The 12,302-nt window shown below is 35.9% G+C and overlaps 1 protein-coding gene across 2 annotated transcripts in view; it reads left to right on the plus strand.

Annotated features, from left to right (window-relative positions):
* Positions 1-689: 689 nt before the first annotated feature.
* The window catches only part of LOC137823153 (187-kDa microtubule-associated protein AIR9), a 32,215-nt gene continuing 20,602 nt past the window's right edge, over positions 690-12,302 (plus strand). Inside the window, exons 1-17 of one of the 2 annotated variants that reach the window (XM_068628299.1) lie at positions 690-874; positions 1,080-1,890; positions 2,343-2,414; positions 4,240-4,305; positions 4,404-4,475; positions 4,605-4,670; positions 4,772-4,834; positions 4,935-5,000; positions 6,311-6,410; positions 6,604-6,938; positions 7,035-7,149; positions 9,532-9,652; positions 9,781-9,956; positions 10,885-11,020; positions 11,232-11,332; positions 11,416-11,463; positions 12,047-12,228. In XM_068628299.1, coding sequence (XP_068484400.1) covers positions 1,111-1,890; positions 2,343-2,414; positions 4,240-4,305; positions 4,404-4,475; positions 4,605-4,670; positions 4,772-4,834; positions 4,935-5,000; positions 6,311-6,410; positions 6,604-6,938; positions 7,035-7,149; positions 9,532-9,652; positions 9,781-9,956; positions 10,885-11,020; positions 11,232-11,332; positions 11,416-11,463; positions 12,047-12,228 — 2,499 coding nt within the window. In that variant the 5' untranslated portion in view covers positions 690-874; positions 1,080-1,110. The remainder of the gene's footprint in view (positions 875-1,079; positions 1,891-2,342; positions 2,415-4,239; positions 4,306-4,403; positions 4,476-4,604; positions 4,671-4,771; positions 4,835-4,934; positions 5,001-6,310; positions 6,411-6,603; positions 6,939-7,034; positions 7,150-9,531; positions 9,653-9,780; positions 9,957-10,884; positions 11,021-11,231; positions 11,333-11,415; positions 11,464-12,046; positions 12,229-12,302) is intronic. The other variant, XM_068628298.1, reaches the window with a different exon arrangement.

Genomic DNA, 12,302 nt, shown 5'->3' on the forward strand with positions numbered 1-12,302 from the left:
TTTGGTAAGCAATGATACTACATTAATTTAATGTGAATTTTTATGGGTATACATTTGATATTAAAGATGTTAAACAAAATTGTAGTTATTATGTCATATTCAAATTATTGGGTATAAGTGAAGAATCATGACCTCTTCCATGAATGAATTTGCTTAAAAAACTTGTACAATGTTGTGAGCTTTACAGTTACTGTGTCATATTCAATTATTAGGCATGAGTGAAGAATCATGACCAGTGTATGAATAAATTTGCCCCAAGAATTTGAACAATATTATAATGATTATACTATATTATTTAAAAGTTATAAGGATTGAATAATTGAATATGAGATTCAAACATAGTTTTTATTTATTTATTTACTTCTAAAGATTCATTAACCCTCTCTCATTATTTCTTTTAGAAGATTAATTAATGTTAACATACTATGGTAGTTTTAAAATACATTCTAAATGTAAACCGAAGACAGATAATTTTTTTTTGTCGTTATTATCACATATAACCAAAATCAACAAGGTTTTGTAATTTGGAACTTTAATCGATACAGGGAATAGCATTAACGAATCGATAAGGACAAAAAAATAACTTTTTTGTTAAAGAATGGCTCCTTCGTCGCACAACCCGCTCTTACTTTGGCGCGTGTTATCGACAATTTTTTTTGAAAATTTTGTGAGAACCCTACCCTACCCCACAAAGGGTCCCTTCCCACTTTTCCTTCATTTCTATACTCTCGTTTATTGGTTCCAGCTCCTCTGTCCCTCTCACACTCACTGCACCTTTGCTTTTTTGCTACCTTCTACCCACTCCTTCTTCTTTTCCTCTTCTTCAATCTCAACTCGTATGTTACTCTAACTTCTATCGCACCTTCGCTTCCAGGTAGATCTCTACATTTTTTAGGTAGCTCGTGAATCAACGGCTTTTTAATCACGCACATTCTGCTCTCTCTCTTCACGTTATCTTTCTTTTCTTTTTCTCGCTCTCGCTTAGATCCGAACCATGGCGCTTCGCGTTCAGTTTGAAACGCTGCGTATGATAGTTTAGCTCTTTAACTTGTTTCTCACTTCCTATTTTTGTTTTTCAGTTCGTTCAGTTTCTGGAACCTTCGCGCTCCAATGGAAGTGTCGTCGGAGCAGTCTGGCCAGGATGTGGCGCCGGAAAAGGCTTTCGGTTCTCCGAAGAGGAACGTTCCAGAAGCTTCCAGGAGAGCTCCGAAAATCACCGCGGACTCTGGCGGTGCGGTGAAAAGGAGAGTTGAACCGCGGACCGGTTCGACTGCCGGTGCCGGCTCGGCTGCGTCGAGGAGATCGGGTTCGGTTGGCGCTTCGGCGAGTTCGGTTTCCGCGCCGAGACGGAACAGTACTGGAGGATTGTCTCAGAAGATGTCGATCTCTGCTGGCGGGAGAAAAAGCGGTGCTGAGTCTGTTGGTGGAGGTAAGAGCGGCGTTTCGTCGGCGAGTGAACCTATCCGGAAGTCGCTGCCGGAGCTCCGGCGTAATTCTGTGACTTCTTCACGTGCTGGCGCTGCGGGGAATCCGGTTGCGGCCTCGCTGGTTGGCTCGGGGTCTAGGACTTCTGGTGTGAGTAAGGCGGAGGTTGCGAGGAAGCCGGTGAGTAAGCCGGCATTGTCGGGTTCGGGTTCGGCTTCGTCTGCTACGAGGAGGATTAGTTCTTTGTCGATGGATAGCACTGCCAGCAGTGGAGGTTCTGCTCGAAGGACGGTTTCCAGGGTTTCTTCGCCGACGGTTTCCAGCGGGTTGAAGACGGGCTCTCTGTCGACGTCGCAGGATAGAGCTTCTGCACTGTCTGGAAGGAGGAAGGGAGGCACTCCTGATAGCCGGGATTCGCGGTTTATTGTGCTTCCTCAGGTTGAGATTAAGGCCAACGATGAGTTGGTAAGTTTTGAGATAATGATTGCATTTTAAGTTTACTGTTAAGAATCTCACTGGTGTGTTGCTGTTGGCTGTCATGTGGATGTAGAATTATTGTGGAAGGAATAGGAAGAAGGAGTAATAGCTGCATAGGTGTGAACAGTGAAAAGGAAATAAGTGATGGAAAAAGAAGGAATTATGATGCCAGTTGAATGATTTTTTGGCTGAGTAGGGAACGTTGGTTATAATATAGTAGCGTGCAGAATCATTCTTGTTGTAATCTATTGACCCGTTTGTCTATGTTTCATTCACTTTTTAGTAACTGTTACTAGTTGGTGTTTGGTGGGTGCAGATGCGGGTATCTCTTGTTTGTCTGAAGTTAAACTTCTTCTATTGTATTTTGAGCAACTACGATGGACTTTTCAGACCATTCATTATGTAATTCTAATTTCTGACCCATCTCGATATTTTATCAGAGACTGGATCTAAGGGGACACAGAGTTCGCAGTCTCACTGCCAGTGGATTAAACTTATCCTCAAACTTAGAGGTAAATGTATTTTCTGTTTATCTCACTATTTATCTAAGATAATATGTTCAAAGTTGTTTATTGCCATGTTTACAACAATTTAATTTATGCTATGGAATGACCACAGTTTATTTAGGTCCTATTTAGCAAAATGAGCATCGGTACATGAATATATTTATGTGGACATGCTCTCTTTTAGTTGCTCTGGTTATTTTTTTTATTATTTTCCTTTTGTCCTTATATTTTTGGAATTCAGCTCACTCTGCAGTCTGTATTGAAAAAACAGTGTAAGAGCAAATTATTCACTGGCATGAAAGAGAAGTATTGAGTAAAGTGCACCATTATGTATTAACTGTTAAGCTTAAGCACCTCATTGACATGGCTAATATAAAAAATATAGGGGTTTACTCTTTGGTGTATGTATATATGCAATGTTGTGTGCTAGTGTCATATACAGTGTAATGTAAGTGATTGAGGTTTGTATTTTCTTGTATATTAAATGATAACAAGCCTTAGAGAAAGACACATTGATAGTCTTGGAGTTTTGGACTTAGGGTCTAAATCACTTCACAAAACCAAATTGTAAGGTGGGGTGAATGCCCAAAACTTATAAGCATTGTTTAAGTCATATCTTTAGTTGATGTGGTATCCCAACCTGTTAAGAGTTGATGTCTTGTACCTTTGTTGCTCTACCGTATGATGCTTCACTTAATCTTTTTAGTCTGCTCCTTTGTGGTTGTCCTTTTTGAGACATTGTGACCTAGTGGTGACCACATCTAAGTTGGCTTTCCAACACCCCCTTCACGAGCATGAGATTGCAAATAGATTAGGGATAAATTTTGATATTATAGAATCTTTGAATGAGGACCCAACTCAACTTCATAAAACTGGCTTATAAGATGAGGATTGTCTAGTTAATATGATTTCTCAATCCACTAAAAGTCAGCCTCTTTGTGGATCCACATTATAATATTTCTGGTCAGCCCCTCTGTAGGCAGTATTTTCCTAGACACCGTGGCTTATGGGTGACTGCAACTATTGTGACTTTCTTCGATATACATAATACATGTTATTTTTTAATATTATATCATATTTCAAGCCTATCACTCTGAATGTTTTAAAAATGTTAGCAGTGTCCATCAGTATGAGGGAGTTGACTCCAGTGTTTGAACCAAAATATGTAATTTTTAACATTGACACTTACTTTTTTGCACATATTTTATGGGTGTTAGTGTTGGTGTCTAAGATGAGTTCAACACTCTGACTCCTTAAGCAAGAAGTGTCTGCATCGTAGTGCACTGCTTGTATTTTACTCATAGTAGTCATTAACTCATTATAACTTACCATGTTTCATTCATTTACTCCTTTGTTATGTTCTTATTACTTCTAGATTGATGGTGATTATATGAATAAACTGTGTTGTTTTATCTGAATTGATGGTGATTATATGAATAAACTGTGTTGTTTTATCTGAGTTGATGTTGGTTCAGCTGCAACTGTTCCTGTCTATGGCTTTAGGTTTTTTGTTCTTCAATTTGCCATTGCTTGTTCCAAGTACTGCATAGTGTGAATATGAGTGTATAACTCCTATGTGTCAAATAAAACTCCTGCAGTTATTATAGCAGGGGTGCTATCTGTTGGCTGTAACTGACTTAGTTAGTCAGTTATAGTAGTTAGTTTGTAATAATTAATGGTTAGTCTGTTACAACTGATTCCTGTTGAGTCTCTGTAGTATATAGATGTGTAAACAGACTATATGCATTTTCTCTCTAACAGTAAAGGACAGAGTTTCTGTTTTGAGGATTTTCATAATTAATAGCATTTAATTTATGATTCCTTTTGGCAGTTTGTTTATCTCCGAGACAATCACTTGTCTACACTGGAAGGAGTAGAAATATTGACGAGAGTGAAGGTGTTATATAATGATAATTTTCATTTTGGATGTTATGTTTGAATAATATAAAAAATGATTTCTATAGACTGATTGAAGGTAACTATTTACTTTTTCAGGTTCTTGATTTGAGTTTTAATGATTTTAAGGGGCCTGGATTTGAGCCTCTTGAGAATTGCAGAGTACTGCAGGTATGTTGTCTTCAATTGAATTTGGTTTTTTATGCGTGGATGATATTGTCTCATGACCGAGATAAAAAGGTTAAAAGATGCGAATACTTGTTTAATAACAGTAGTTTGAAATCTTTAACTTGTATGCAGCAACTCTATCTTGCTGGAAATCAAATTACATCATTGGCAAGTCTCCCTCAACTTCCTAATTTGGAGGCAAGTTAGAATCCCTTTCTATCATTTTGAATTTTAATTCAGATATTCAACTTCAGTGTTCATCAAATTTTTTTGGTGTCTTCCGTGTTTCTCTTTTGCAGTTCCTTTCAGTAGCTCAGAATAAGTTGAAGTCTCTCACTATGGCTAGCCAACCTCGACTGCAGGTTGTTCAGCTTTATAGAGAGTATTGGCTATATGTATTCTGTGTGTTTGTGTATACATGTGTATAACTGAATTGTTTATGAATGAAATAATTTGGTGCAGGTCTTAGCTGCCAGCAAAAACAAAATTTGTACTCTTAAGGGTTTCCCATATTTACCTGTTCTTGAGGTTAGTATGATACTGTTTTTTATTTGGTCTAACCACCTAAGTAAGAGATCTGACTCATATCACTTTTTATTTTAGTAGACTTTCTATGTGACATAGTTCATCATTTTGTGTTATTGGGAGATGTCTAGTTATCTCTTCAAAGCATATATTATTACTTTAGTGATTTTTGGACTCTAATTTTTAATTTTATGGTTTTTGTTTTGGCAAATTGCTATGTAACAAGGAAATTGTATGATTTGTCATGCGTGGTTAAATTCTATCTTCAGTTTCAGAGATTATGTCTTGGGCTGAGGTTGTAAGGATTTTCATCATTGATTCCCTTTGTCTAGGAACCTAATGTTAGGAGGAGTTCCACGTTACGTGATGTGGTACTTAAGCTTGGAGGCTGTCCCACCCAATGGACTATTCTTTTGCATTGGATTCTCTAGTTGTGCTTGAGTACTAATAATTGGTACTTTTATTGAGAGCTAGACTAAGAAAGGGCTACTTTTAGGTTGAATTAAGCTGTAAACCTAACACTGATAGGTGAGTGAAGCCATTGAAGGGAAAATGGGCTGCCATCAGTTTTCCTATGCAATGGACTAGTATTTTAGGTTGGGCTATTCTTTTGTGCTTAAGTTCTAAGAATTTTATTGTTTCTTTTTTATAATTGGGCTATGGAAAAAGCTACTTATAGGTTAGTTTAAGGTGCAAACCGAATATTGATAAATGAGTGAAACTGTCTCAAAGAGAAAAGGGTTACTACCTGGTTAGTGTTGATGGAAAGAAGTAATGGACATCGGGTTGTGAATCTAATTGTAATACATTGATAATGTAAATTTTTTAATGCTTTCATCTAATAATGAATTTCCATATATTTGAAAATTGTAGACTTTTAATAATTAATTTAGTAGTCATATTTAGGGTATTTTCTAATTGGCTTACAATGTAAATTACACGAATAATGCATCAAAATTATATTTGTTTTATTTTGAAGTCTACACTTGCTAAAGTTTTTCTAGTTGATTGCACCTTTGCCGTTAGGCATCCTTTAATTTAGTCATATGATGTGGGTGATGTTTTTCTTAGAGGTTAAAACTCAATCATATGGTATGGGTGCATTTAGAAACATTTGGTATTTATGCTGATTAGAAAATTTACAATATAGGTATTGGATTAAAAATTGGACAAATATATAGTAATTAAACCTAAAGTTTTGAATTTTAAATAACTTTTAGGGACTTACATAGTGTTATATTTGCATGTGTGGCTTCATACATAAATGTAGACTGGTTGATTTTACTTTCAGTAATTTTTTTTCTGTACTGTAGCATTTGCGAGTGGAGGAAAATCCTATACTTAAGATGCTTCATTTGGAAGCAGCCTCAATATTACTAGTTGGACCTACTTTGAAAAAGTACAATGACAGAGGTATGCATAGTAAAGTTATTCTTAGCCTTTGGTATCTTTACTTTTTTGGTTGTACTGATAGACACCTAATTCTTACTATAGGTTGAAGAGTACCTGCCATATATGTTTTCTTCAAGTGATTTCTACTGGAATCATTGAACTCCTATATCATGTATTAAGATAGTTTATTTATTGAATATGAAAAGTTTTGCAGATCTCTCTCGTGAGGAAGTGGCTCTAGCAAAGCGCTATCCTGCACATACAGCTTTATGCATTAGAGATGGTTGGGATTTCAGTCGCCCTGAGCAAGCTGCAGACTCAACTTTCCACTTTTTAGTTGATAAATGGAAAGACCATATTCCTCCGGGTTTTCTTCTCAAAGAAGCCTCCATAGATAAACCCGTGGAAGAAGATGTGTGTCGTTGTCACTTCACCATTATTCATGATGGTGCAACTAGTACAGGCCCTCCATTAGATTTAAAATATCAATGGTTTTATGGTGATCTATCGCTTTCAAATTTTTTCCCTATTCCAGATGCTACCGGTGAGGTAATGAGTTGATTGCATTATTATCACTACTTCAGACTTTTGTTTGTCTGTATATTTGCTTGTTATTTGTGTTTATTACATTTGTATGATTTTTAGGTTTACTGGCCAAAGCATGATGACATTGGAAAAGTTCTGAAGGTGGAATGCACCCTCACTTTAGAAGAAATAACATATCCTCCTATATTTGCCATCTCACCTCGTATTTCGAGAGGTAGGCCTGTGTTGTATCTGTTTATATTGTATAATTTAGATGAACCGCTAAATTTCTAGATCCTAAGCCTGGTAGGAATAAAGTGACCCAGATACTTTATTAGCATAAAGCTGCGGAAGTATGTGTTATGTTTACTATAAAAGTATTTTGGATTCCTTTTTTGTTTGTCTTCTTCATGTTGCTGTTTTTTTTTTTGTTTGAAACTAAAACATGTGTATGCATTTTTCAAATATGCTTTCAAACTGATCCATTCTTACAATTTTCTCTTTCGAGATAAACCCAACATGCCCTTGAATGATCATCAATGAAGGTTATGAACCATTGTGTTCCAGAAATATCGTGAATCCTTGAGGCCCCCCAAATATCATCGTGAATTAGTGAGAACGGTCATGATGATTTGTATGCTTGACTTGGATAAGGAAGTGAGTTTGTTTAGCCAAAATACAGGTTTCTTGCTGAAAAGAATCTATGGCTTTATTCTTAAACAAAGAAGGGTACATGTGTTTCAGACATGGAAAACAAGGATGACCAAGTGTATTAGGTTTTAACATGATTTTAGATACAGATGCAGGAAAGGATTGATGGATTAGACCTAGAGCCAAGCTCTCTCTTCTCGGGCAAGGTAGTATAGGCCATCACTCATCTTAGCTTGCCAATTGTCCTTCCCGAGTGTAAATCCTGAAACTCTAAATAAAGATAGACCATGATTACACGATTAATGTCTCTGGTCAATTTATGAATAGACACCAAGTTACATGTTAAATTTGGTACCTGAGGAACAGAATTTAATGTCAAATTAGGCAATGTAGTGGACCCTCGTCCAGCAAAAGTCAAGAGGGTTCTATCAGCAAATCTGATTTTAAACTTCCTGAACATGAGGTGTAAGTTGAGAAGGTTTCTGGGCATCTGCTCATATGATTAGAAGCACTGGAATCCATAATCCAGTCTTGTAACTCCTGAGTTTGTACACAGGCAGTATAGAACTTACCTTTTTGGTCTGGACATTAGGAAGTGAAATCAGACAGAGAGTCAGGGATAAGAACCCTAGATATGGAAACTTATACAGAGTTGGAGAACCCTTGCATGGTTTGTCAGGCACAACTAAGAAAGGATATCAGAGAGACAGATGCTCTCATGTCATTAAGGAAACAGAATACCTAAAATAAAGCATCTAAAAAGGGGCATCGTAATTACCTTAATTACAAAAGATATAAAAGCTCAAAATTAGTAAATACAATCAGAGGGGAAAAGGAAATATGATTCCTGGAATCTCCTATTAATTAAGATAGAAGCTGTCAGTTGCAGTTTCTGATACTGTCATTAAAATTCAGCCAACAAGGCGCTTTATTTTAAGAATCTTTTTGTGTGTTATATCAAATGGTTCATTGATAGTGTGAAACTCTGCATTGTTAATATATCAAAATTTAATAGAAAAATATGCAACAACAAAAGCTTTTTCTACTATTTGAGGACAGTTAGATGGATAACACATCATTTGGCTCAGCTAAAGATACGATTTTTAGAGATATTATTTACTTAAAAATCCTTAATATTTTCTCCATTGCTCGTGGTTTCCCTCTATCCCTTTTCCTAGGACTGAAACCATGCAACAAAATTTTCTCCCTGGGGCTTTTAATGGCCTCTTTTGTACATGTCCGAATCACCTCAACCAGTTTTCTGTCTTCTTTTCGACAATTGGTGTTATAGTGAGATCTTGTTTACAATTATTTCTTCTCTTATCCTTTCCTGTGTCTACACATCCATTTTATCACTCATTTTTGGTACTACTACCTTTAATCAGAGTATAATCAGACATAAATCAAACGTGCCTTTCAGCTTGGTAGGGATTTTGTGATCACATGAATCCTGATTCTTTTCTCCATTTTAGCCCTCATGCTTGTATCATGTGTGTGATATCCTAGTCAATTTCTTGTGTCTACACATCCATTGTATCACTCATTTTTGGTACTACTACCTTTTATCGTAGAGTATAATCAGGCATAAATCAAACATGCCTTTCAGCTTGGTAGGGATTTTGTGATCACATGAATCCTGATACTTTTCTCCATTTTAGTCCTCATGCTTGTATCATGTGTGTGATATCCTTATCATTTCCTTATCATGTGTGTGATACTTCTCTCCATTTTAGTCAATTTCCTTATCATTAAATGTGGAGAAAATGTAAGCTGTCTAATTTTTAATGCTGTACTCTTACAATATTCAATGTTCATTGAGATATTGTTGACTGACGTGTCTCTTACTGGCCAAAGAACAGGGAACTGTCTGAGTCTAGGGTTGGGTTCCATATCAATGTTCTGTTCTTTTAATAGTTCCTTAATATGTTCATTCTTCATTCATCTTGAATAATTCTACTTTCTCCAGGGAATGGAATTCCAAAGGTTGTAAATCTTGAAGTATATGGGGAACTGGTTGAAGGAAGTATTATCAGGGGTTGTGCTAAGGTTGCTTGGTGTGGTGGAACTCCAGGAAAAGGTGTTGCTAGGTAGGATGACATTTCTTGTGTTTGTACACGTGTCTGTTTGTGTCATGTCTATAGCATAAGACTGTAGAATTTTCTTTTAATGCTGTGATACAGTTATCCCATTTATTGTGTTTTGTTTTTTGCTCTAGTTGGTTACGGAGAAAGTGGAACAGCAGTCCTGTGGTCATTGTTGGGGCAGAAGATGAAGAGTATAAGTTAACCATTGATGATGTTGATTCAAGTTTAGTTTTCATGTACACACCAGTAACAGAAGAAGGTGCAAAAGGAGAGCCTCAGTACAAATATACAGATTTTGTAAAAGCTGGTGAGCATTTAAATTTTTTCATTTTTATGTAAACATGCTTGATAGCTATTTCCAAAATACTAATCAAGATTCATCAACATATTTAGCTCTTCTTTGAATATATGGTTGATGATAATTATGATTTCTTATTGTTAGTGAGTAATTTGGCTTCAAGTTTGCCATTGATGTGCTAATTTATTTCCTTGATTTGTTTGGATATTATTACATTGACTTTCTTTTGCATATTTTATAAGATTTGCTCACCTGAGATTGCTGGGGTATGTAGCACTTAAAATTTGGGTTTTTTGTACAGAACTCCTTTCACTAGTTTATTATTTATTTTCTGAGCACTGATGTATGGATTGGGGTATGTAGCACTTAAAATTTGGGTTATTTTTACAGAACTCCTTTTCACTAGTTTATTAATTATTTTCGGAACACTCCTTTTATGTGCTGGTGAAATCTAGTAAATTTTTAGGTGAACAAGGATAGGCATATATTTGATGGATTAATAGTGCATCATGAAATAAGTGACTGAATTTGAAGATTGATTTGTCAACACAAGATTATCATTATTGAATAAGTGATATTGTGGGGAAGTATAAAGTTGGCAATGATTTAAAATTGAATGGAGATCATGGAGTCCCTAAGTATTCTTGACTCACTCGATTCTCATGCTGTTGTCAAAATTGCGGGTAAACTTTCCAACTTGCATGATCCTCCAAGTATGGGAGACCCAAGTGAGTAAATGTGCAAGGTGGAGGATAGAGAAGTCACTGGTCATTTTGGGATTGTGATTTTGCTTGTGAAATCACTGGATCATGCATTGCATTGATCCTGAAAGTCTTTGTGCAAGCTTGGGCTTTTTATCCTCCTTCCAATCCTCTAGTTTTGTGGGTAGCATGCTACTGTCTAATTGTTCTCTGATCATACTTTTATCATATGGCAGCTCCTCCTCGTGTCAGTAATGTGAAAATAGTTGGAGAAGCTGTTGAGGGATGTACCATCAAAGGAGTTGGTGATTACTTTGGTGGAAGGGAGGGTCCGAGTAAGTTTGAATGGTTGCGGGAGAACATGGAATCTGGGTCAGTATTCTTCTCATTAAGTTAAAAATAAATTCTCTTATTCTAGACTTTTGATATGTGTTTTTTCTAATTAGAAAGTATATTTTTGTATTTATTACATTGACTTGAGGCTGCTTCCTGCTTTTATTTTGTTTAAAGTTTATTTTCTTTACTCCCTTATCTCACTTTACTGTGTTGTTTTCTCTTGTTTCAATGTGGAAAATCTGTGCAGAGGCTTCTTGTTAGTGTCAGCTGGCACATCTGAGTATACCTTGACCAAAGAAGATGTTGGTTGTTGTCTGGCTTTTGTTTACATACCCATTAATTTTGAAGGTTAGTATCCAGACATGATGAATATATCTTTTCCTAATACTTTAGATGTGTGTTTGTAAAATATTCATTGATATATCTTTCAGGCCATGAAGGAAAATCTATATCTGTAATGTCTCCTCTGGTGAAACAAGGTAACTTGATAACTATTACCAATGTCTCCTGTATTTTTGTTCTGTTTTCTCTCTGTGCTGTTGCACGATGTTTTACTAGTATACCATTTTGTTGTATATGGAACTGGAAGGTGATATTTTGTTATTATTGTAATAACTTAATGCTATTGATTTGTGATTGTTGGCTCTGGTAAACATAATGCTACTTTTGATTTATGATGGGTTTGCGTTATTCATCTTGCTTTGACTTCAGCATATTGATATGCTTAATCCTTCTATTGCAAGGGATCTGGTAGTATTTTTCTTTTCTCTGTACACTTAGTGCTTTATATTGAATTTCATCAGTTTCATATCTTCCTCTATGAATACATTCTCTGTGCATCCTAGAAAAGAAGTCTTCCACCTTTCATATAATGCGATACAGCTGTATTCATTCTTCTAAGAATCTAAATGTATTTTCTGGATACTCTGTTGCTTACGTGTTTGTTCTTTTCCATTCTTTTGATAATACGAATATGTTTTATGGTGATAATTTAAAAAAATTCTAGAGCTCCTGGTTTATACTGACAGTTTGAATGAATATGATGTACTGTTTCATTTTCAGCACCTCCAAAGGTAACAAATGTCAAAATAATTGGCGATCTACGAGAGAATAGTAAGGTCACTGCTACTGGTATTATAACTGGAGGAACTGAAGGATCTAGCAGAGTTCAGTGGTATAAAACATATTTTTCAACTTTGGATGAAAACAGTCTTGAAGCATTAAGTACTTCCAAAATTGCCAAAGTAGGTTTGTGTTCTGTTCTCTGTTTTGGGAGATGAAAACCTATACTTACACAATGATTTTTAAAGTACAGTTC

The sequence above is a fragment of the Phaseolus vulgaris genome, chromosome 9 (genome assembly GCF_000499845.2).
Source record: "Phaseolus vulgaris cultivar G19833 chromosome 9, P. vulgaris v2.0, whole genome shotgun sequence".
NCBI classification, from domain to species: domain Eukaryota; kingdom Viridiplantae; phylum Streptophyta; class Magnoliopsida; order Fabales; family Fabaceae; genus Phaseolus; species Phaseolus vulgaris.